The 26,184-nt window shown below is 41.8% G+C and overlaps 1 protein-coding gene across 2 annotated transcripts in view; it reads left to right on the forward strand.

The window, feature by feature from the left end:
* Positions 1 to 26,184, forward strand: part of TUT4 (terminal uridylyl transferase 4) — a 180,968-nt gene that overhangs the window by 69,000 nt on the left and 85,784 nt on the right. For both annotated transcript variants that reach the window (XM_053693465.1, XM_053693466.1), the window contains exons 7-9: positions 13,912 to 13,963; positions 14,307 to 14,376; positions 21,051 to 21,177. In XM_053693465.1, the coding sequence (XP_053549440.1) occupies positions 13,912 to 13,963; positions 14,307 to 14,376; positions 21,051 to 21,177 (249 nt within the window). The remainder of the gene's footprint in view (positions 1 to 13,911; positions 13,964 to 14,306; positions 14,377 to 21,050; positions 21,178 to 26,184) is intronic.

A 26,184-nucleotide genomic window follows, 5' to 3' on the forward strand; every position in this document is an offset into this window, starting at 1 on the left:
TGTTTCGCTGCCTGCTTTAGTCGCTCAAGTCCATGTCAGAAGCGAGGGTCTCAGTGGGACTCCTTTATCTTATGGAATCGAGGGTTAATATCCCCTGAGGGGGGTTATTGAACAGGGGGGACTTTAATCATGTTTGTTATGTGATTCTGTCTGCTAATATGTAGTGATATTTGGGCTTGCGGTTATATTGGCACGCTTTTCTTGGGCCTGCACAGTGCACCTTGTGACCAGGCGTGGTCACGTTTCTAGTCTCTAGTCTGTTTCGCTAGTTGTCTGGGTCATAGGAGGTGGCGAGTGCCCCAGCCATTGGAGGTGTAAGGTGCCATTTTTTATTTTTCTATCCATATTTTCTATCCTAGTTATGGAGGATTCTGACTTTTTTGAAGACAGATGTCTCCGATTCAGATTCTACTTCTTGCGAAGAGTATGAAATGGCCCAGGTAATCCATGCCCATCAGTTATGCCGCTTTAGAGTGCTCTTTTCTCCCAAAATAAGGAACTTAGAGTCCGGCGAGCCATCCGCCCCTGGGGTCCCCATATCCCGTGAAGCGATTGCCCTAGATCCTTCTTTGGCTACGTAAGCAGGTGTTCCTAATGCCATTACCCCTTCTCCGGAAGGTGGCTTGTTTCCTCCAGAGGTTACGGCACGGTTATGCATGGCTATATCTATAGCATTGGCGCATTTACAGCTTCCAGGAATAGAGATGCTGATGAGATACTGTCCGTGTTCCGGCAACCAGGGCTCGTCAGGCTCGGGATCGTCTAGGTCGGATCAGCCTTCTGGGGAAGCGGTTTCCTCTGAGGCTTCAGGGGTTCAATCGTCGGGGTCATCAGTTCCCCCGGCGTAGGTAAGTCTTGCTTTTCGTTATAGACTGGCGCACCTTCGTGTCCTGCTGCGGCATGTTTTGGCAGTGCTGGAGGATCCCAGTCCGGATGGGTTGAGGGGTCCGTTCCGAACGGCAAGGTGGGTTAGACGTGGGGGGGATCAAGTTAATCTCCTTATTGTCTCCAATTTACCTTTTTCTTTGGGGTATTATTACTTATTCCAGTTCTAAACTTTGGGAGAATGTGATTTCTGATTGGCTTGGCCTGTCAGTGTACCCATTTTTCTTGGGCGTTCACCTGTGAGTGCTGCCCTCTTTTTCGTTGATCTGGTTAGGATGTATTTTTTTTTTTTTTTTAAAGCTCATGTTTGTTATATTTTCCCCGTTGGGAAACATTTCTTCTCTGGAATTCGATACTAGCGATTTTGTGGTCGATTGGACACTTTTGCGGAAGTTGCTTGTTAAAGGACCAGTAAACACAGTAGATTTGCATAATCAACAAATGCAAGATAACAAGACAATACAAAAGCATTTTCTCTGAATCTCAAATGAGTAGTAATTTTTTTTATAACAAATTTCAAAGTTATGTATATTTCCACTCCCCCTGTACCATGTGATAGCAATCAGCCAATCACAAATGCATATACATATAGTCTGAATTCTTGCACATGCTCAGTAGGACCTGGTGACTCAAAAAGTGTAAATATAAAAGACTGCACATTTTATTTTATGGAAGTAAATTGGAAAGTTGTTTAAAATGACATGCTGTATCTGAATCATGAAAATTGAATTTGAAGATGTTAGTTACATAGTTCTAAGATCCTTTGTCGATCTCTTCTGGGGTTTGATATAATGTTTTTTTATTGTTATTAAAGGTCAAAAAAAAGAATATACAGAAATAAGAAAGAAAAGGCAAAGACAAAAAATTACATAATCAATGATACACTTATGTCATTTGGAACCAGAAAACATGGAACAGAGATACAGATAAGCTATACATGAAAATAAAATCATAACCTTTTCAGATATTAAATATTTCACTTTTCTTCCTTTATCACATTAGTCATTAACACGGGATTTACCCTAGCTTCATTATTATAAACCTTAAAAAACAAAGAAAAAAAACAAAAACAAAAAAACAGGTCTTTACTGTGATATCTAATAAGTTCGGGTAGTCCAGTGTAAATTTTAAATAATTTCAACCTTTAAATTATTGAGAAAGGTGGAGCCACCTGCAAATTAAATATCAAAATCCTGACCGGCTTCAAGGAAAAGTTTTTAGCTTTTAAATTTCTCTAGGGGGGGCAGAGGAGGGGGGAAGAAAAAAAAAAGAAAAAAAAAAAAAAAAAAAAAAAAACCCCAAAAGGGGGAAGGAAAAGGGATCTCTTCTGGGGTTTGGATTTTTCTGTGACCTGGTTCAGTTCCGGAGTGCCCTCTGTAGCAGGCTGGTCCTGGTCGGGCGCTGGTTTTTGTTCCTTAAAGGTCTATACCATCCACGTGGTGCTGGTATATCTGGCTGACCTGGTTGGGTGGTGAGTTCTCTCTCAGACAAGAGGTTCATTATGCTATGGTTCCTCCTTCAGTACGATAATTCTTTCCCTTTGAATAGGGATTGCCATGGTGAGGAACTCCATGAGAGTTTTATTTTTTTTGAGACTCTGCCCTTGCCAGGGCTAAGAGAGGAGGCCTTTTCGTTTATGACGTCAGGCTGGTATTCATTGCTTCTTTTTGGGTGGGGCATCAAGGGATTTGTACTCAGTCCTCTTGTTCCTGTTTGTTGGTGGGGTTCCGGAAGCTTTCCGAAGGCTCTTTGACCTTGAAGCTAGTTTTCTCCATTTCCATTTGGACTGGAGGTTTGACCTACTGTTTTTGAGATTTTTGACCTTGGTACCTCTTCCTAAGGGGTTGAGGTGACTTAGACTTCCTTTTTCCCTTTTCTGGGGATGGTTGGTGGGTCATCGGTTCTGGAAGTTTGGGCGTTTTTGTCCTCCTTTCTTCCTCATACTGCTTCTCGTCTGCTCCCATGTTTTTGGGGGTTCTGGAGAATGGGTTGGTCTCCTTTGATGTCCTAGAGATACCTTTTCTTACGACATATCAGTTGATATGTCGTTTCTTGGGATATCAATGTTCTTCATCTTTTTTTACTTTGGTCCAAGGGGGTTACCGAGAGGTAGACCCAGATGGATTGATTGGAATTTTGCAGACTCCATTGCAGAGGTGCGTTATTTCTTGGCAGCTTCTTAGCTGTTGGTCTCGAGGGTATTGTCCCTCGAGCTTTGAAGAGTTATATTCTCTGTCTCTGGGATGCTTAGTGAACATCTAGTGTCCTAGGACCTTTGGATTTGCTGTGCTTGCATCTCTTAGGGCTCTCCGTATGAGATATTCCTATGGTTCCTCAGGGGTTCCTAGTCTGTGGCCGGCTCCGTTTTCCGGGTGCCCTTTTTTTTTTTTTGATGTGGTCTAGGATATCTGACTGGACCTCCTAGTTAGATCCTGAGTGATTCAGTCCTTAAGGTTTTGAGTCATCCGCTTGCTCCTTCAGGTGTTGTGTCTTCTCTTACAGGAGACTTGAGAAGGGCTTGATGGTTTGTTAGCTGTCTAGAAAGCGGGAGATTGATCTCTTATTGCAGCCTTTTCACTTTATAGGTGGGCTCGCTGGCTGTTTGTTTGGCTTCTGGGCCGGCTGTTGCAGCCGGATGGTGCCTTTTGAGTCGGTTCTGTTTTTGCCGTCTGATTGATGACGTATGCTCAGTGCCTGTGGGTGGGTGAGCAGTTGTCTTTTTCCTTTCCCTCCCCTTAGGGGGATCGGGATATACCATAGTATCCGCCTTATGCATGGAGGTGGGGTCCCTCTGTCTTGTGTGTACAGTGTCAGGTAGGGGCTGAGTCTGGTATCGTGCTAACACTGTTGTTTCAGGATGGTCTCTCTTTGTCTGGGAGTATACCTTCTTGTAGGGAAGGGATCTGGGTCTGGGTTCTGGAACCCGAGATCGTACTATGTTCTGTTCTGGCTTGGTGGTTTAGCATGCCAGTCTTGTTACATATGGTCGGGGTTTGCCTACCCTTTGATATTGTTTAGTCCTTTTTGGAATTCTGGGTGGTACGGGGAATTATTTATTTCCCTACCTTCGGACAACATGCCAGGCGTTTGGTGCTGGCCCATTGCCTCAATGAAGCAGCCCATGTAACCTAATGGTTGGTTTTGGGGCTTTGCAACTCAAGGGTTGTTGGTTCGAATCCAGCTGTTGGGGCTGGTTATACTTTTAACGGTCTGAGGCCTATGGCTCGGTTGAGCTTTGACCGAGTTCTTCTCCAGAGCTTGTGATCTCTCCATAGGTGGAGCTTAGCGGAGTTTTTTACTCAGCAGGGAGCTGTGTTCTGCTAGTTTTTGGATGTTTTTCCTGCTTCCCTCTTTTTGCCTGGGAGGGAGTGGGTTCTTGCACTTTCTGGAGGGTTCCCTCTGTGGGAGTCTACTGGTGTCTACTAGTCTTGTGTCGCAGCGTGGGAGCAGGAGCTTCATCTGGAGCACGATAAGTGCTTATGGTGCTAATTGTTGACAGTTTCTGGGGAGTATCTGTTTATTCCTCGATCGCTCTTCCATGAGTGCAGACTACACTCTGTGTGAGGTATTGGATCTGTCTCGTCTCTCTGGGTTGTCATTGGGACGGTTCATGGTCACTTGGACTTTCATCCAGATAGGGGTAGGTTTTTTTTCCCCTCCCTTACTTCTGGTCGGTCGGTGGAGTTTATTCTCTATTAATTTTTTTGGTCTTGCTGCAACCTGGGGTTGCGCTTGATTTTGCTTGGGTTACTCTTTACCCTAGTTGCTGAGATTTTAGATCTCTTGTTGAATCTTTCACTTTCCTCTTCCCTTCTGGGAATATGTGGAATTTGTACAGGCTGGAGCCTGCAGGACTTGTCTCTTCGGGGGGGCTCTGTGCTCGGTAGAATCTAGCGATTTTGAGTGGTCTCTATATGGGCCTTGCTGGATTTAACTGTTGGGCAGTTACTTAGGCATTTCAGTCTTTATTGTTCTGATCTGTACAGCAGTTTTTTGTTTGGTTTGGGTAATTTCAGGCTGTGGTGCCCTTCGAATGGACCTCCTTGTCTACCCGCCCTTTTTTGCATTAAGTGCCCTCTCTAGCTTGGCTATTGTTTTCCCAAAAGTAATGAATGCAGCTGTGGATTCTTCCTGTTTAAGAAGAAAAACATAAATTATGCTTACCTGATAATTTTCTTTTCCTCTGACGGGGAGAGTCCACAGCTCCCCGCCCACGTTTTTTTATGAGGGGCTGCCATGTTTTAGTTTATTCTTCTGGCACCTTTTTTTCACCTGATATTTCTCCTACTGTTCCTTGTTCCCTTGGCAGAATGACTGGGAGATGAGGGAAGTGGGGGAGGTATTTAAGCCTTTGGCAGGTGTGTCTTTGCCTCCTCCTGGTGGCCAGGTTCTGAATTCCCAAAAGTAATGAATACAGCTGTGAACTCTCCCCGTCAGAAGAAAAGAAAATGATCAGGTAAGCATAATTTATGTTTTTATGTTTCCATCGCCTTTGAGGTTTACAATAGGCTCTTCAAGGAAATACCTGGGACGTGCACATTCTGTCTGTTCTCTTTTGAATTTCTACTGCTAGTTGGAATCTATACGTATCCTATTTTTGGTTATACAAAATTGAAAGTATATTGCAAAAATGTTTCAATTTAAAATTGAAATGCACCCATGCACATTTCAATGTGGACCTTTCTATCCCTTTAACCCCTTAACGACCAAGGACGTACGCCACACGTCCTCAAAAAAAATACAGTTAATGACCGAGGACGTGTGGCGTACGTCCTTGGTCTGGAAAGCAGCTGGAAGCGATCCTGCTCGCTTCCAGCTGCTTTCCGGTTATTGCAGTGATGCCTCAACATCGAGGCATCCTGCAATAACCCCCCTTGGCCATCCGATGCAGAGAGAGCCACTCTGTGGCCCTCTCTGTACCGGACATCGATGGCCGGTTTCGTTGGTGGGTGGGAGCCAGTCTGGGAGGCGGTTGGGCGGCCATCGATGGGCCGTATGATGTGGAGGGGGGCGGGATTGTGGGCGGGAATGCCGGGTGCGCACGCGGGTGCGCGCGGGGGTAGGAAGCGGGTAGGAACCACTACACTACAGAAAATTTATGGGAGAAAAGTGGCAGTGATTGCCAAATATATTTATATATATATATATCGATCTAAGAGATCTGGGAGGGGTGGTGGGTTGGTCTTTTGGGGGGGGGCAAGCTACACTACAGAAAATTATTTTAAAAAAATAATAAAACAATGTTTTACTATAAACTGGGTACTGGCAGACAGCTGCCAGTACCAAAGATGGCTACTAATAAGTTAGAGGGGGATGGGTAAAGAGCTGTTTGGGGGGTATCAGGGAGGTTGGGGGCTAAGGGGGGATCCTCCAGAGCAGCATATGTAAATATGCCTTTTTTTTATTTATGTTTTATCAAGGATAGCTTTTTTTTTTAGTACTGGCAGACTTTCTGCCAGTACTTAACATGGCGGGGACGGAAGAGAGCTGTTTGGGAGGGATCAGAGGGTGTAATGTGTCAGGTGGGAGGCTGATCTCAAAAATTACAAGATGTCAGTTGCTGCAATTAAAAAAAGTCTCTTTATTTAGAAATATTTAAAATACAGAGGGAACATACCCTATTAGAAAAGAGCAGACTAACATGTTTCGGCTTGCGCCGTACTCATAGTCCTAAAACAACATACAGACACTCCTGCTTAAGAACCCTATACTAGGGTTTGATTGGTAGAAATCTCAATTATCAATTAGGGTTTTTAAAGGTGCAGTACATAGTACTCTTATTTAGCAATGGGATAGAATATATACACACATCAATTCATGCAATTTAGAGATTATAATTGTACAGTGCCCTAAATTCACACATGTCTAACATTTACTTTATGCCTCAATCTCATATTTCTTTTGTTAGAGATGGATTGAACTGGAAAATGGAAGATTTACATCATAGATTTCAAAATTTAAATTATACATTTTAAAGTTTTAAATGAGAAAAAATAGAGTTAAGTAACATATATAAGACAGTGAGTGCACTGAGTACACTGTTATGTGGTGGGCTTTTTGAGAGAGGAAAGACTATTCTTTTTTATATATAGATTTCATATCAAATTTCATACAACTTTTCATATAGATTTTATCTCTGAAGGGGCTACAGTGATATACCTGGTTCTTATACTAAAAACCATATGAGCTTAAAAGTAAATTATGCCTTGTAATGGATTTAAGTAAAAGAAAAAATAAAAATAAAAATAGATGTAACTTATAACGTGTGACTTATATTTCTTATATACACTCTGAGTGTGTTATCTCCATAACCTAGGTTATGAAAAGATCTTTCTATATATATACTAGTCATCTACACACATAGGTGTTATTGACCAATATATAATTGGAAACTTACATGAGACAGTTATTTATTTATTGATCTCTGGATATCAAGGGTCTTAGAAAGCTCCACAGCTTCATGACTTTAGAAGAAGCCTTCAAAGGGACCCGATGGAGGGGGGGATGACGTGATCAATTCCAATGATTGATAAAGTCATACTCAGAGTTCAAACCAAAAGGAACCTTGGTCTGAAGTCTGAATATCCAGTACATCTCCTGTCTGGATAGAATTTGGAATTTATCTCCACCCCTCCCTCGGGCCTGTACTTTCTCAATTACCATCCATCTGAGGCTTGTGCAGTCTTTATCGTGTGTATTAACAAAATGTTTAACTACGGGGGTGGTACTCTTACCTACTCTAATGGTTGATAAATGTTCACGTATTCGTGAGCGTACCTCTCTCGTTGTTAAACCTATGTATTGGAGGTTACAAACCGTGCACCACAAGAGATAGATGCAGTAGGTGGATCTACAGTTCACGCAGGCCACTACTTCAAAGCTTTCCCCTGTAGTACAGGATTGAAATGATGAGCCTATGTGGACATGTTCACATGCTTTACATTGATTGTTCCCACATCTATATGTGCCCCTATGTCTCAGCCAGGAGGATTGTGTCGCTGGGGCCGGTTTTTTAAGTTGTGAGGGAGATAGAATGCTACCCACAGATTTATTCCGTCGATACGAGAACCTGCAGCCTTTTCTTACTGCATCAGCTAGGCAATCATCAGCTGCCAATAGTTTAAAATGTCCTCGGATTATATTGCAAATGGTATGGTATTGTTCAGAATAATCTGTAACAAATGTCAATTTGCGTTCTTGATGGCCACTAGGTTTTATGCGGTCCACCAAAAGGGAATCTCTTGTTAGTTTGTCTACTTCGTTTCTCGCTTTCTTAAGCACCTTGGTACTATATCCCCTTTCTTTCAGTCTATCCTGTAATGCTTCTGCATGGCGTTCATAGTCATTTACTTTTGTACAGTTCCTTTTAAGACGAATAAATTGTCCCTTAGCCACAGAATATGGAACCTGGCGAGGATGGCAACTTTGGGCATGTAGTATACTGTTCCCTGAGATGGGCTTCCTGTATACTTCAGATGTAATGTCGCCTGATTGCCATCCCCTAAGCTCCACATCCAAAAAATGAATATTCTGTTTGTTTGTTTCATGTGTGAAACGCAGATTGAAATCATTCTGATCCAGATATTTAACAAATTCGTTTACTGGGTATCTCTCACTGTCCCAAACAAACAGCAAATCGTCTATGAAACGATAGTACATCCTAATGGCAGGACAGAAGGTGTTACTATCCGCATAAATGTGGGACCGCTCCCACCAACCCATATATAGGTTGGCATAGGTAGGGGCGAACTTAGCGCCCATAGCAGTCCCACATTTCTGCAGATAGTAATCACCTTCAAATTGGAAATAATTGTGTGAGAGGAGAAATTCAGTGACCTCCAACACAAAAGCTCTAAAAGGCTCACTGTAGGTTGTCTCATGAATCAAAAAATATTCAATAGCCTTCAATCCTAAATGATGGGGGATTGAAGAATACAATGCTGTGACATCCACTGTGAGCCACATAGAATTCTGTGTCCATCGGATTTGATCAATAAGATTCAGAATGTGTTTTGTGTCCCTAATATAACTAGGGAGAGCTATGACCAAAGGCTGTAGCAAGTCATCCAACCACTCTGAAAGATGCTCTAACATAGATCCTATTCCACTCACTATCGGTCTTCCCTGCACGTTTTCAATTGTTTTATGCACCTTAGGAAGGTGGTGGAAGATTGGAATTACCGGGTGTTTGACATACAAATATTGACAGGTGTCATTGTCAATAAAACCCTCTTCCACAGCACTATCCAAAAGGTGCATAAGTTGTCTCTGAAACACATTCGTCGGGTCTCCCCTCAGTTTGATGTAACTGCTATCATCCTCCAGTTGCCTCAAGGCCTCACTTATATAGTATGACCTATTCATGACAACTACAGAGCCCCCTTTATCCGCTTGTTTTATGACAATATTCAAATTGTCACTTAATGATCTCACGGCTTGTTTTTCAAGTACACTTAGATTATTTTTAACTGTTTTTTTCTCATGATTCAGTTTTCTCAAGTCAGCCTCAACTCTTCTATAAAAGGTCTCTATAGTGTTTCCTCTGCTCTGGATGGGGTAGAAAGTAGAGGGATTTTTATATTTCTTAAGCGATGTAGTTTGTGTATCAGTGGTATCAGTTATTGTCTCATGTTCCAACCCCCTCAGAGCTATGAGGTCACATGTATCTTGGAATTGAAACCCTTGGTAGATATTAGAATTCACTTGCCCCTGGGATTGTTCTATAGAAATTTCTGATTCATTGTTTCTGAAGTGTTTACAGAGTGTTAGGTTGCGCACAAATTTGTTAAGATCCAACATTGTATTGAACAGATTAAAACTTACAGTGGGCACAAAGCCCAGGCCCAAACTCAACACTCTGTACTCTTCTTTTGTCAAGGTGTGATCAGAGAGATTTATGACGGTTTGTATTTTGATGGCATCCTGGTTTGTCTTACTGGGTACCTCCCTTGTTCGGGTAGTGTGATTGCTGTCCCACCTCCCCTGGACCGCTGACCCATGTGAAAAACCTGTTCCATCTGTGAAAACTCTTCATCTCTACTTGTTGATACATTCATAGATTGTTGTTCATAAGATGGAACAGGGTTTACAGATGGTTGATATTTTCTCTGTTGGTGTGTATTATGTTGTTGAAAGCTGGGTTTACCAGAGTGTTGGACTGCATATACCCTGTTAGGACCCTGTCTCATATCCATTCTAGTGTGCATGTTCCCCCGTCCAGAAAATCTGTTGTAATTAGTGTTCCTTTTTACCGTATCCTGGAGGGTTTCTTCCTCAGCTGAATATGCACCATCATCCCCAGACTCTGCCTCACTATCTGAAAAAGTAACATTTTTGTTACCCCTACCTCTCTGTCTCCTACCTCTTCCTCTCCTATGCCCCCTGTTCTGACTCCTCCTATATTGGAATCTTTGGCCTCTGTTCCAAATATAGATTTTATTGTTATCATAGTCTGATTTATCCCTTAAAAATTTGCTGTGTTTAATACTAACAATCTCCTCCTTGACCTCTCTGATTGTTTTTTGTAACACAGCATCAAATTTGGGAAAATCAATACTGGCACAAAAATTGTTTAAAAGTGTTTGTACATCACAAATATCAACCCTGATTGCATTTAACATTTCAGTTTTATGACTTATCAGTAGTTTCATTAGTCGGCCAGAACAGTCACTTAGAATAAGATTCCACATATCAATAAACTCTTGGTCATCAGTTTCAAAAGTTGGAAATTTGCTGATCCGCAAGCCCCTTGGTATCATGTTAAGGGCTAGATACTTTTCTAAAGTCCAAATATCCCATTTAATTTTCTTTTCCTTGATTAAAAGGCGCTCCATCTCATCAAATAGCATAGGCAAATCAAAACTTTTTCGATCATGTGAGAATATATGCTCTATTTCCACATTGTCAAAGTCCCTCTCATTTACTTCTTTTAGTGAATAATAGGTGATCACAGTTGATCCCTCTTGAATCATATCTTGCTGCATATTGTTGCAATACAGAAACCAGGGGTTTTGCCCAAACACCCAAAAATACAAATAAGAGAAAAGGAATGGTTTGTTGCAACAGAACAAAATAACTGCTATATTGTAATGTCCGTACAAGCTTTGAGTTATAGTTCCTTTTTATTTTCTATTTCTAAGTAGTGACAATAATAACAAGCAAAGTATGCTGTGCTCCCCTCTCTCTATGGACAATAAACAGTGGGTTATCAAGCCCCTTCGTTATTATTTTGACCTTTTATGTATATATATATTTTGCGCTATTCAGATAACCCTTAGGTGACTTGTTCCCGAGTATCAATGTGTGGCTAGTAATCCTTATAACGATAATGTAAAGGATTTTAAAGGATTTTAAGCGGATATGAAAAAGTCCCAATCAGTAAACCAGTGTCTCTGTTCATGCAGATACATATATATACGAATACATATACCTCCGCTCCCTTCTGTGCCCCGGTACCTCTGACCTGGATCGTCCTAGGTCTTGCTGGCTTGCTATGCGCTGTTCCGGACCCCCGTCCGTCCACACCATGCGGATTCAGCGTCTTCCGTATCGCCACACGTGGGGCGTGACGTCACTTCCTGGATTCCGTCTGTTAATGGTACACCCTGGGCAACTGGGCTTGGAGTCTGCTGGAACTTTAATCAATCCACGGGCTGATCTCTACACTAAAGCTAAAATTAACCCTGCAAGCTCCCTACATGCTACCTAATTAACCCCTTCACTGCTAGCCATAATACACGTGTGATGCGCAGCGGCATTTAGCGGCCTTCTAATTACCAAAAAGCAACGCCAAAGCCATGTATGTCTGCTATTTCTCAACAAAGGGGATCCCAGAGAAGCATTTACAACCATTTGTGCCATAATTGCACAAGCTGTTTGTAAATGATTTCAGTGAGAAACCTAAAATTGTGAAAAATTTTACTTTTTTTTTTATTTAATCGCATTTGGCGTTGAAATGGTGGCATGAAATATACCAAAATGGGCCTAGATCAATACTTAGGGTTGTCTACTACACTACAATAAAGCTAAAATTAACCCTACAAGCTCCCTACATGCTCCCTAATTAACCCCTTCATTGCTGGGCATAATACACGTGTGGTGCACAGTGGCATTTAGCGGCCTTCTAATTACCAAAAAGCAACACCAAATCCATATATGTCTGCTATTTATGAAAAAAGGGGATTGCAGAGAAGCATTTACAACCATTTGTGCCATAATTGCACGAGCTGTTTGTAAATAAATTCAGTGAGAAACCTAAAGTTTGTAACAAAATGTGTGAAAAAGTGAACAATTTTTTTTATTTGATCGCATTTGGCGGTGAGATGGTGGCATGAAATATACCAAAATGGGCCTAGATCAATACTTTGGGATGTCTTCTAAAAAAAAATATATACATGTCAAGGGATATTCAGGGATTCCTGGAAGATATCAGTGCTAAGTTTGAAAAAAAGTGGTTTGGAAATAGCAAAGTGCTTCTTGTATTTATTGCCCTATAACTTGCAAAAAAAAGCAAAGAACATGTAAACATTGGGTATTTCTAAACTCAGGACAAAATTTGGAAACTATTTAGCATGGGTGTTTTTTGGTGGTTGCAGATGTGTAACAGATTTTGGGGGTCAAAGTTAGAAAAAGTGTGTTTTTTTCCATTTTTTCCATTTTTTCCTCATATTTTATATTTTTTTTATAGTAAATTATAAGATATGATGAAAATAATGGTATCTTTAGAAAGTCCATTTAATGGCGAGAAAAACGGTATATAATATGTGTGGGTACAGTAAATGAGTAAGAGTAAAATTACAGCTAAACACAAACACTGCACAAATGTAAAAATAGCCTTGGTCCCAAACGGTCAGAAAATGGAAAAGTGCTGTGGTCATTAAGGGGTTAAGGAGCATTATAGGACTGTAGTTGCACTAAGGAAGTTACACTGCAGCAGTTGTAAACAGAAAGTAGCAGTTTAAGTGTGGAGAGACTGGCAGAGGCTGCAGAGAGACTGGCAGCGCCTCCGCCCGCCCACGGCACAGCGCTTTCTTCAGTGAGGTGACGTTTCCACCTCTAAACCAGTAGCTGTGCATTTCAACTGACATCCTAACACAGCTATTAGTCTATAGGTGAAAACGCCACCTCATTGAAGAAAGCACTGTGCTGTTAGCGGCCGGAGGCGCTGTGTTAGCCATATACTTGCCTTACAGATAGGGTGAGTTTAGCATTGTTTTTTACAACACGATCATAGAAACTAACGTTTATTTTTAGTGATGGTAAATCCTAGCGTTTGTTATACGCTTGGATTTACCATCATTCTAATGTATCCTGTAGTCTGCACCGCTAATGCACAGAGGTCAGAGTGGAGCTCTCTTGTTGCTATTGAGGTTGCTTCTGTGAGTAATGGAATAGCTCCTGCTATTTACATATTGGTAAACCCTCACAACTACAACCATTATTGATCTGCTTGTTAAAGCTAACATTTTGTATGTTGTTTCATTCATTCAGTTAAAGGGACAGTAAATTCAGAATTCAACGTTTATGATTCAGATAGAACTTACAATTTATACATTACTGGGAACTAGTTGCTGATTGGTGGCTGCACACATATCCCTCTTGTCATTGGCTCACTTGATGTGTTCAGCTACCTCCCAATAGTGCAATGCTGCTTCTTTAACAAAGGTTACCAAGAGAATGAAGCAAATTTAATAGAAATAAATTGGAAAGTTGTATTCTCTGAACCATGAAACAAAACTTTGGGGCTTCATGTCCCTTTAATTTGTCTGTTAAAAAAAAAAATATCTTGTAAAAAGATAAAACATGGAGAAACATATTTATAGTGTGACAACATTTTTGTTCTTTTTATAATATTTTAAAATATTCTAGGTGAATCTGAAACTTTTCTCTAACGTTATTTGGACACGTAAAGCAAGTCACCATAACACTGAGACTTTTACCATGTTTGAATTTCCATCAGCTTTATCTAGATGATGCTTTGGTAGTGGGTTTTTTTTCTTAATTATATTTTGTTATATTTTTTTCTAGATGAGCCAGCCAGATGTCTTAATTCAAGCACTGGACATTTTGAAAAACTCTGGTAAATTTATTTTTTGTTCTTCATATTTATTGGGCACGTACGCTGATCAGGAGGGGCCACAATCCATTTATGTTAAGATACAGGCCGCGTAGATGTGCTGCTGTCTTAGAATGTCCTAGTTTGTTTTGTGTTGTCATTTGTTCAGTACGATGTGCACAATTCTATGATCTGGCCCCACGTTTTATACAACTTCAAATTCATAGCCTGTAGCTGTTTATTTTATATCATTAGTACTTTAAGATTAAATTTACATAGTGCACATCTGCACCATGAGTGCGTAGAAAGGCAAATTCTTATTCAGATGATACATTTGTTTTTTTACCTTCTCTTCTTATCTATCTAGTTCACTATACAAACGTCGAGTCAGACTTCCATGCTAAGGTTCCTGTTGTGTTTTGCAAGGACATTAAAAGGTACGTTAACCTGCGGCGCTGCTAGACTGACCAGCGTCTTCATCACACAGTCTTTAAATGAATGATTAGGAAAGTATTGAATGTAAGAACAGTAGAGACTGTTTAGTTATCAGACATCAGTTTGGGAGCCGGGGAGAAGCGAACTTACTGATAATTTTATCTTTAAAGTGATGGTAAATCTTAACGTTCCATAGGATTTACCACCACTAAAAATAAAGGCGACCTTCATTCATCAGTTTTAAAAAAAAAAAACTAAACTGATGAATATTTCGCTGCGGCTTCAGCACTAACCTAAGTGCCTCTAGTCGCCCACGGCACAGTTACATTTTCTCTTAATGAGGTGACGTTTTCACCTCTTAGCCAATAGCCGTGCTTGCCCTTTGGCATTATACTGTAGGCTAGCACGGCTATTGGCTAAGAGGTGGAAACATCAACTCATTGAAAACTGAGCTGTGCCGTGGGCAGCCAGAGGAACTTAGGTTAGCGCTGAAGCTGCGGCAATATAAAGGTACCTATTCATCATTTCTTTTTAAACTGATGAATAAAGGTGGCCTTTATTTCCTTCTTAATATAAGAAGAGTCCACGGCTTCCTTACTGTTGGGAAATACTGAACCTGGCCACCAGGAGGAGGCAAAGACACCTCAGCCAAAGGCTTAAATACCTCTCCCACTTCCCCCATCCCCCAGTCATTCTTTGCCTTTCGTCACAGGAGGATGGCAGAGAAGTGTCAGAAGATTTCGGAGTTGTTCCTCAGGAGGGGTATATGCCTTTTCGATATGGAACTGGAGTTTTAAGTAGTCTTATCAGCCTCTCAGTGAGAGCATTGACGAAAGTTAGAGTCTGGAGATGCAGGGAGAGTCTTCCTGCGAACCCATCCAGATTGCCTGCTAACAGCTCCTTAAGCAACCAGTGTTGACGAGTTTCACTGTCTGCTTTCTTTACTCAAGTCAATGTCAGGAGCGATGCTACAAGACTGTCACACTTGAGAGGCTCTGTTTCTGTTCCACAGCACAGATTCTGGTAAGATTATTTCAATTTTTACTTATGTTGTAATTACTGAAGACAGGGTCACAGTGTGACTCCTTTTATCTTTATAGAATCATGGGTTAATATCTCCTGAGGGAGGTTATTAAACAGTGGGGATTACTCAAATGTGTTACATTGATTTTATGCTGCTTTATGAGTGAGAATTATTTTTTTGGGCTCATAGACTGTTGTTATGCGGTAACGGAACATAGAGGCATACAGGTTTTTACTTTCACTTTGAATGCTGCGCAGCTTGTAGCTTGGCATGCTTTTTCTCATAGCAGGGGCAGTCCTGCCTTGCACACCACATGACCGGGTGTGGTCACACTTTTGTTTTCTCTTTCCTGGCCGAGCTAGCTGTCGGAGAGGTCGCTTCTTCCTTTGGTTGCCTGGGTCAAGGAGATGGTGAGTGCCACAGTCATTGGGAGTATAAAGGTGCCGTTTTGTGAGAAATAAAAAGTTAATTTATTATGTATCCTACTATGGAGGATTCTGATATGCTTGAGGGTACTCCCTCTATCCCTAATAGTAATACCTGTCTATATTGTGAGGAGGCCTTGGTGTGCCCACCCTCTCAACAATGTTCCATATGCATCAACAAGGTTATTTTGTCTAAGAAGGTTAACCCCTTTAGTACTACTGAGCCGTCCACCTCTGAGAACTCGCCATCCCGTGAGGTGCATACCCATAAGTCATCTCCATTGTCACATGCAGCTTTCCGTAGCACGCCTGATCCTCCGTCTGGAGGGAGCATTTTAGCATCGGATTTTACCACGCAGTTAAAAACTGTGGTGTCTGAGGCTCTTAGTGCTTTACCTTGCCCTGCTAAGCGCAAGCGAAAGGTTAAACATAGCTCTCCAGTCCAGGGGACATCCTGTGATTTGTTAGATTTGTCTGCCTTTCAAGTATGCCAGGATGGGTCACACTCTGAGTCTTCAGAAGGTGAAATTTCAGGATCGGAGTCTGCTACCTCTAGGCCTCCAGCTGTGGAGGAGCCAGCCTTTAGATTTAAGATTGAACACTTTCGTTTTCTTCTAAAGGAGGGTTTGTCGACATTAGAGGTTTCGGAGTCCAAGTTGCATGATGAACCTTTGATCCCTAAATTAGACAGAGTGTACGAGGACAGGGTAGTGCCGCTAACTTTTCCTGTACCTGTAAAGATGGCAAACATTATTAAGAACGAGTGGGATAGAATTGGATCTTCCTTTTCCCCTTCGTATGCCTTTAAAAAATTATTCCCAGTCCCGGACTCTCAGCTGGAGTTGTGGGCTTCCGTTCCTAAGGTGGATGGCGCTGTCTCCACGTTAGCTAAGCATACTACTATCCCTCTTGAGGATAGTTCGTCTTTCAGAGTGCCGATGGATAAGAAGATGGAAACTTTTCTCAGGAAAATGTTTCAGCATACGGGATATTTATTTCAACCGGCAGCGGCTGTTGCCTCGGTTGCTGGAGCTGCAGCCTACGGGTGCGACTCCTTAGTGGATTTGATCGAAGTGGAGGGTCCCCTTGATGTTATCCAAGAAAGGATTAAAGCTTTGAGAATTGCTAATTCTTTTATCTGTGATGCAAACATGCAAATTATTCGCCTGAATGCTAAAATATCTGGCTTCTCAGTACAGACCCGTCGGGCGCTCTGGCTGAAGTCTTGGTCTGCGGACATGACTTCTAAGTCTAGACTACTTTCCCGATCCTTTAAGGGAAATATTTTATTTTGTCCAGTCCTGGACTCCATTATCTCAACGGTTACAGGGGGCAAGGGTGCCTACCTACTGCAGGATAAAAAGACCAAATCTAAGGGACAAGGTTCTAATTTTCCTTCCTTTCGTTCTGAAAAGTCCCAACGTCAGCAGGCCTCCTCTAAGCCCAAGCAGACCAAGAGCACTTCGAAGCCGGCTCAATCCTAGAATAAATCCAAGCAGAACAAGAAGCCCGCCCAGAACAAGTCGGCATGAAGGGGACGCCCCCGTTCCGGTGCTGGATTGTGTAGGGGCAGACTGTTGCTGTTTTCAGACGCTTGGTTCAGGGGTGTGCATGATCCGTGGGTCCTGGAGGTCGTAGCTCAGGGATACAAGATAGCTTGCAAATCTCATCCACCCAAGGGCAGATTTCTCCTCTCAAGCCTGTGTTCAAAACCAGAAAAGAGGGAAGCCTTTCTGGGGTGCGTGCAGGATCTGTCCTCCTTCTGGGTCATTGTCCTGGTGCCTATTGCAGAAAGAGGTTTGTGATACTACTCAAACCTGTTTGTGGTCCCAAAGAAGGAGGGAACATTCCGTCTGATTCTGGACCTAAAGTGCTTAAACAAGTTTCTAGAGGGAGACAATAAGGTCCATCCTTCCTCTAGTTCAGGAAGGACAGTTCATGACTACTATAAATCTGAAGGATGCCTACCTTCATGTTCCAATCCACAGGGATCACTTCCAGTTCCTAAGGTTTGCGTTCCTGGATCAACACTTTCAGTTCATTGCACTTCCGTTTGGTCTAGCTACTGCTCCAATAATCTTTACAAAGGTTCTAGGGGCTCTCTTGGCTGTCGCTAGAACCCAAGGTATAGCAGTAGCTCCTTACTTGGACGACATTCTGGTTCAAGCACCATCCTTTCGTCTGGCGGAGGACCATTCAGTATCTCTTCTCTCCCTTCTTCGACCACATGGATGAAAGATAAACTTAGAGAAGAGTTCTCTTATTCCAAGTACCAGGATAGAATTCCTGGGTACTATAATAGACTCAATATCCATGAGGATGTTTCTAACTGACCAGAGATGTTGCAAGCTAGCTTCGGCATGTCTTGCCCTCTGGACCTCCTTAAGGCCATCTTTGGCTCAGTGTATGGAGGTAATTGGTCTCCTGGTGTCCAGCATGGACATAATTCCCTTTGCCAGGTTCCATCTCAGACCATTACAGCTGTGCATGCTGAGATAGTGGAACAGCGATCATTCAAATCTGTCTCAACAGATTTTCCTGGATAGCCGGTTGAAAGAATCGCGCTCTTGGTGGCTCTGTCCAGATCATCTGTCCCGAGGGACATCCTTTCTAAGACCATCCTGGAAGATTGTGATTACGGACACGAGTCTCTCAGGATGGGGAGTTGTTTGGGGTGCCAAGAAGGCACAGGGCCTGTGGTCTCAGGAGGAATGCTCCCTCCTGATCAACATTCTGGAACTTCGAGCAATCTACAATGCTGTGAAGGCTTGGCCTCTTCTGGGTTCGTCCCGGTTTATCAGATTCCAATCAGACAATATAACGTTGGTGGCTTACATCAACCATCAGGGGGGGAACGAGAAGCTCCCTAGCAATGAGGGAAGTATCTCGGATTCTGGGGTTGGCGGATGCCCACAGGTGTTCGCTGTCAGCAATCCACATTCCGGGTGTGGACAACTGGGAAGCGGATTTTCTCAGTAGACAATCCTTTCATCCGGGGGAATGGTCTCTCCACCCCGAAGTGTTTGCGGAGATATGCACTATGTGGGGGACGCCGGCGATAGATCTCATGGCATCTCGTCTCAATACCAAGCTACCCAGATATGGGTTGAGGTCCAGGGATCCTCAGGCGGAGCTAATAGATGCATTAGCAGTGCCTTGGAGGTTAAGTCTAATCTATCTTTTTCCGCCGTTACCACTCCTTCCTTGGGTAGTGGCCCACATCAAGCTGATTGCTCCATCATGGCCGCGAAGGACATGGTTCGCGGATCTAGTGAGGATGTCATCTTCTTCTCCATGGAAGTTACCTTGTCGCAGGGATATGCTGGAACAAGGTTCTTTTGTTGATCAAAATCTAGATTCTCTGATGCTGACTGCGTGGAGATTAGCAAGAGAGGGTTTTCTGAGAGAGGTATTGATACTCTCATTCAAGCTCGTAAGCTGGTTACTCGTCGCATCTATCATAAGGTGTGGAGAACCTACTTATTCTGGTGTGAAAAGCGTGGATTTCCCTGGCTTAAAGTTAAGGTTGCCAGGATTCTCTTTCTCCAGGATGGACTGTAGAAGGGTCTTTCCGCCAGTTCCCTGAGGGGACAGATTTCGGCCTTGTCTGTTTTACTGCACAAGAGGTTCTCTGAGCTTCCAGATGTTCAGTCTTTTGTTAAGGCTCTGATAAGGATCAGACCTGTGTTCAGATCTTCGGCTCCCCCTCTGAGTCTGAATCTGGTTCTTAAAGTTTTGCAACAGGTTCCCTTTGATTGTATGCATGAAATTGACAGTAAATTGTTGTCCTTGAAGGTTCTTTTTCTACTGGCTATTGCTTCTGCGCGCAGAGTATCTGAGATTGCCGCCTTGCAATGTGAGCCTCCTTATCTGGTGTTCCATTCAGATAAGGCTGTCCTGCGTACTAAGTTAGGGTTTCTCCCTAAAGTCGTGTCAGACCGCAACATCAATCAAGAGAATTGTGGTCCCTTCTTTGTGTCCTAATCCTTCTTCTTCGAAAGGAACATTTACTTCATAATTTGGATGTGGTTCGTGCCTTGAAGTTTTATCTTAAGGCTACTAAGGATTTTAGACAAACTTCTTCCTTGTTTGTGGCATATTCTGGGAAGCGTAAGGGTCAGAAGGTCTCTTTGACTTCCTTATCTTTTTGGTTGAGGAGTCTTATCCGCTTAGCTTATGAGATAGCGGGACATAGACCTCCTCAGAGAATTAAGGCTCATTCTACTAGAGTAGTGGCTTCCTCTTGGGCCTTTAAGAACGAGGCCTCTATGGATCAGATTTGTAAGGCGGCTACCTGGTTCTCCTTACACACTTTTTATAAATTTTACAAGTTTGATGTTTTTGCTTCAGCTGAAGCAGCCTTCGGTTTTTGCAGGCTGTGGTGCCCTAAGATTAGGGTCCGCCTCTTTTTTGTCCTTCACGTTATCATTCAGTGTCCTCTAGAGCTTGGGTATAAGTTTTCTAACAGTAAGGAATGAAGCCGTGGACTCTCCTTATATTAAGAAGGAAAACATAAATTATGCTTACCAGATAATTTCATTTCCTTCTGTATAAGGAGAGTCCACGGCTTCCGCACGTGTTTCTCCAATGGGCAGCCCCCTAAATTTATGGTTCTCTTCTGGCACCTTTTATACCCTGATATTTCTCCTACTGTTCCTTGTTCCCTCGGCAGAATGACTGGGGGATGTGGGAAGTGGAAGAGGTATTTAAGCCTTTGGCTGGGGTGTCTTTGCCTCTTCCTGGTGGCCAGTTTCAGTATTTTCTAACAGTAAGCAATGAAGCCGTGGACTTTCCTTATACAGAAGGAAATTAAATTATCTGGTAAGCATAATTTGTGTTTTTTAGTGATGGTAAATCCTAGCGTTTTTGAAACGTTAGAATTTACCATCACTTTAACAAAAACATGTGGTTCCAAAAGTAAAATTTTAGAATCTCTGGCTACTGAGATCTTTCTGACTGTGAGACAGTAATTGCTGAACTCCCTTATCACCATATAATCTGGGTTAAACTACTGATGTTTCTTTACTATATGACATCTGCTGTATGGGGCTGAAAGTATTTTTAGTTGCCTATTCTGTACAGTTGTAATATAAATAAGCCAATTCATTGTTTTAGAAGCAGCCAATCAATGTGTAGCTAGTGAAATGCTGTGATTCTCTCACATAATTCTTTTTCTACCTACCATGACCTCCTGCACAACTCAGAAATCCGCTTATTTCTATTTCAGTGGGTTAGTTTGCAAAGTGAGTGCTGGGAACGACACAGCGTGCCTTACCACCGAGCTCCTGGCGACTGTTGGCAGACTGGAGCCAGTTCTCATCCCACTTGTAGTGGCATTTCGCTACTGGGCAAAGGTGAGTTATTTTGTTACCATGAAGAGTTTATTCCTTTTTCTATTCGAGTTGCTGGTAATTTGGGGTTGAGACCAGTAACCTTTTTGTCCTGATGTGTAGTAGCTCCAGCTCATCCACTCTCTATAGATATTGTTATAGCTAAAGGGACAGTAAAGTCAGAATTAAACTTTCATGTTTCAGACAGCGCAGCAATTTTAAACAATTTTATAATTTAATTCTGTTATCCAATTTGCTCGTTCTCTTGGTATCCTTTGTTGAAAAGCATACCTGGGTAGGCTCAGGGGCAGAAAAAGCACTACTGGGAGCTAGCTGCGGATTGGAGGCTGCACTTATATAACTCTTGTCATTGTCTTACTGATCTGTTCAGCTAGCTCTCAGTAGAGCATGGCTGCTCCTTCAACAAAGGATACCAAGAGAATGAAGCAAATTTGATAATCGAAGTACATTAGAAAGTTGTTTTAAATTGCATGCTCTATCTCACTGGGTTTCAAACCTGTCCTGAGGCCTCCATAACAGGCCAGGTTTTGAAGATATCTGAACAGGAGCACAGGTGAAATAGTCATCTTATTAGTAAACATGCTGCCAGATTACGAGTTTTGCGTTATGAGCGGCTCATTAATAATTTGCAAGTTATTTCCACCGCTCACCTCCCTATAGCGCTGCTATTACAGGTTTGAAAATACCCGGCGTTAGCAGGCAATATGGCAGCGTTGAGCTCCATACCGCACACAAATACGAGCGCTGCTTTGAGCTGGTTTTACGTGCTCGTGCACGATTTCCCCATAGACATCAATGGGGAGAGCCAGCTAAAAAAAAGCCTAACACCTGCAATAAAGGAGCGTAAAGCTCTGTAATGCAGCCCCATTGATTCCTATGGGGAAAAAAAACTTATGTTTACACCTAACACCCTAACATAAACCCCGAGTCTAAACACCCCTACTCTGCCGCCCCCGACATCGCCGGCACATACATTACACTTTTTAACCCCTAATCTGCCGCCCCCGACATTGCCGCCACCTACCTACACTTATTAACCCCTAATGTCGTCGCTACCTACTTTACACTTATTAACCCCTAATCTGCTGCCCCAATGTCGTTACTACCTACATTACACTTATTAACCCCTAATCTGCTGCCCCCAATGTCGTCGCTACCTACATTACACTTATTAACCCCTAATATGCTGCCCCAATGTCGTCGCTACCTACATTACACTTATTAACCCCTAATCTGCTGCCCCCAACGTCGCAGCCACTATACTAAAGTTATTAACCCCTAAACCTAACCCTAAATCTAACCCTAACACTCACTAATTTTAATATAATTAAAATAAATCTTAATAAAAATTACTATTATTAACTAAATAATTCCTATTTAAAACGAAATACTTACCTGTAACATAAACCCTAAGATAGCTACAATATAACTAATAGTTACATTGTATCTATCATAGGTTTTATTTTTATTTCACATGCGGCAAGTTTGTATTTATTTTAACTAGGTAGACTAGTTAGTAAATAGTTATTAACTATTTACTAGCTACCTAGTTAAAATAAATACAAATTTACCTGTAAAATAAAACCTAACCTGTCTTACACGAACACCTAACATTACACTACAATGTAATCAATTACATTAATTAAATACAATTAACTGAATAAAAAAAACTAAAATCACTAAATTACACAAAATAAAAAAGAAATGATCAAATATTTAAACTAATTACACCTAATCTAATAGCTCTATCAAAATAAAAAAGCCCACCCCAAAATAAAAAAACCATAGCCTAAACTAAACTGCCAATAGCCCTTAAAAGGGCCTTTTGCGGGGCATTGCCCTAAAGAAATCCGCTCTTTTACCTGTAAAAAAAAGTACAAACAACCCCCCAGCAGTAAAACCCACCACCCACACAACCAAACCCCCCCCCGGGAGAAGTCTTCAATCCTATTGGCTGAGCTCGTATTCTATTGGCTGTTCCAATCAGCCAATAGAATGCAAGCTCAATCCTATTGGCTGATTGGATCAGCCAATAGGATTTTTTCAACTTTAATTCCGATTGGCTGATAGAATTCTATCAGCCAATCGGAATTCAAGGAACGCCATCTTGGATGACGTCCCTTAAAGGAACCTTCATTCTTCAGTAGCCGTCGACAGAAGAGGATGCTCCGCGCTGGATGTCTTGTAGATGGAGCCGCTCCACGTCGGAAGGATGAAGATAGAAGATTGCGTCTGGATGAAGACTTCTGCCCGTCTGGAGGACCACTTCTTGCAACTTGGATGAAGACTTCTCCTGGCTTCGTTGAGGACTTCTGCCCGCTCGGATGAAGACTTCTCCTGGCTTGATGAGGATGGATGTCCGGTCTTCAAAAACTGTAAGTGGATCTTCGGGGGTTAGTGTTAGGTTTTTTTAAGGGTTTATTGGGTGGGTTTTATTTTTAGCTTAGTGTTTGGGCAATGGAAAAGAGCTAAATGCCATTTTCAGGGCAATGGGGAGCTTAGGTTTTTTAGATAGGATTTTATTTGGGGGGTTTGGTTGTGTGGGTGGTGGGTTTTACTGTTGGGGGTTTTTTGTATTTTTTTTACAGGTAAAAGAGCTGATTTATTTGGGGCAGTTTAGTTTAGGCTAGGGTTTTTTTTTATTTTTGGGGGCTTTTTTATTTGTATAGGGCTATTACATTAGGTGTAATTAGTTTAAATATTTGATAATTTCTTTTTTACTTTGTGTAATTTAGTGTTTATTTTTTTTTTGTAATTTAGTTAATTGTATTTAATTAATGTAATTGATTTAATTGTAGTGTGTATTCAGGGGCGTATTAAGGCCTAGGCCAACAAGGCCCATGCCTAGGGCGGCAAATTTTGGGGGGTGGCACTTGGTCCATTGCCCCTGGCGCTGCACTGACTGTGTGGAATTTAAAAAACATTTTCCCCAATAGCCGCCTTCCTGCGGCTCAAGTGAGTCACACACATGTACACGACGTGATCTTGCATGCGGCAAAGCCTTCAATAGTGGCATAGGCGCTAAAGCAGACTGGACTGGACTCTGTTGAATGCAGATACTTTAATAGCTCAGGTGAATCACTGACACTGCACAAATTTACTACGCTCTAGACTTAACAGGTAGTCCCCCAGGCCAGTCCCCAGCACAACCGTTAGTGAACATTACAGAATACAGACTCAGTAGCGGTCTGGTTCTCTGCCTCTCTGAGTCTGTATTATGTAATGTTCCCTAAGCGTTGTGCTGGGGACTGGGGGACTACCTGTCTAAACACCGGATCTGCGATTGCAAAACTGCAGCAAAGAAAGCGTTATAGGGTGAACTCATTCCCCAAAACTGATGAGATCCTTCTGCTTGGATCCGCTGCCAGGTAACACCGCACTTGAACACAACATCTGGGGCCACATTAAATCCAAAATGGCGGCCGCAATTAAGTAATATACGAAACGGTCCATATGAGACCATGCCTGTGACCAAATATACCCCAATATACCCCTAGAAAATATGCAGACACTTATAATTAGCCTCTAACAGCTATATACCTCAGTATTGTATACTGATACAGGGGTCTTAACACGCTGTAAATGCAAACAAAAACCCAGCATATTTAATACACCCCAGACAACTGCCTTCATCCCACAGCTCTATAACATGCATTCAGGCTATAAATAAATGTTTTTGCTGAAGATCTTTGCTAGACTCATCATCTGTATTCTGTAATGTTCCCTAATGGTTGTGCTGGGGATTGGGGGACTACCTGTTTGTTAAATTAATAATCCCTATATAAGGTAACTAAAAACAGTTGTGAATTAATTGAAGTTGAACAAATAAACAAGTGCTGGTTGCAAACATACTTTATTAATATTGGTGTGTATAGACCATCCATGTGTAAAGTTTAGTAGTTACCACTCTCTCATTGAATACTAGTAACCTTAGGTGAATATTCTTCTAAGCTTTCTCAATATAACCCATTTCCAGGGAGAACCCTACATTATCTACCAATGGCTTTATATTATCAATTATATAAATGGATATTCTACCAAGATTAGAGTGAGGATTAAAAAAATGCTATGTCACATGATGACCCTATACACATACACACATGCATTCCTAAAAAAGTTACATTATACCCTGACCAAAAAATATTATGGCCGAAAAACAGCCTAAAACCTAGGGGGATGGGGGCAGCAGAATTTGGCGTGCCTGGGGCAGCAGAATTTGGAGTGCCTAGGGCAGCACAAAACCTAAATATGCCACTGAGTGTAATGTTAAGTGTTCGTGTAAGACAGGTAAGGTTTTATTTTACAGGTAAATTTGCATTTATTTTAACTAGGTAGCTAGTAAATAGTTAATAACTATTTACTAACTATTGTACCTAGTTAAAATAAATACAAACTTGCCTGTGAAATAAAAATAAACCCTAAGCTAGCTACAATGTAACTATTAGTTATATTGTAGCTAGCTTAGGGTTTATTTTACAGGTAAGTATTTAGTTTTAAATAGGAATTATTTAGTTAATGATAGTAATTTTTATTTAGATTTATTTTAATTATATTTATTTTAGGGGTGTTAGGGTTAGACTTAGGGTTAGGTTTAGGGGTTAATAACTTTAGTATAGTGGCACCAGGGAGGTTGGGGGCGGCAGATTAGGGGTTAATAATATTTAACTAGTGTTTGCAATGCGGGAGTGCGGCAGTTTAGGGGTTAATAATTTAATTTAAGTTAATAATTTAATTTAAGTGTTTGCGATGCGGGAGGGCCTCGGTTTAGGGGTTAATAGGTAGTTTATGGGTGTTAGTGTACTTTGTAACACTTTAGTTATGAGTTTTATGCTACAGATTTGTAACGTAAAACTCATAACTACTGACTTTAGATGGCGGTACGAATCTTGACGGTATAGGGTGTACCGCTCACTTTTAAGCCTCCCAGGCAAATCTAGTAATACCGGCGCTATGGAAGTCCCATTGAAAAAGGACTTTTTGAAAGGTGTGGTAGTTACGTTGCGTTACGGC

The sequence above is a fragment of the Bombina bombina genome, chromosome 10 (assembly GCF_027579735.1).
Source record: "Bombina bombina isolate aBomBom1 chromosome 10, aBomBom1.pri, whole genome shotgun sequence".
In the NCBI taxonomy this organism is placed as follows: Eukaryota; Metazoa; Chordata; class Amphibia; order Anura; family Bombinatoridae; genus Bombina; species Bombina bombina.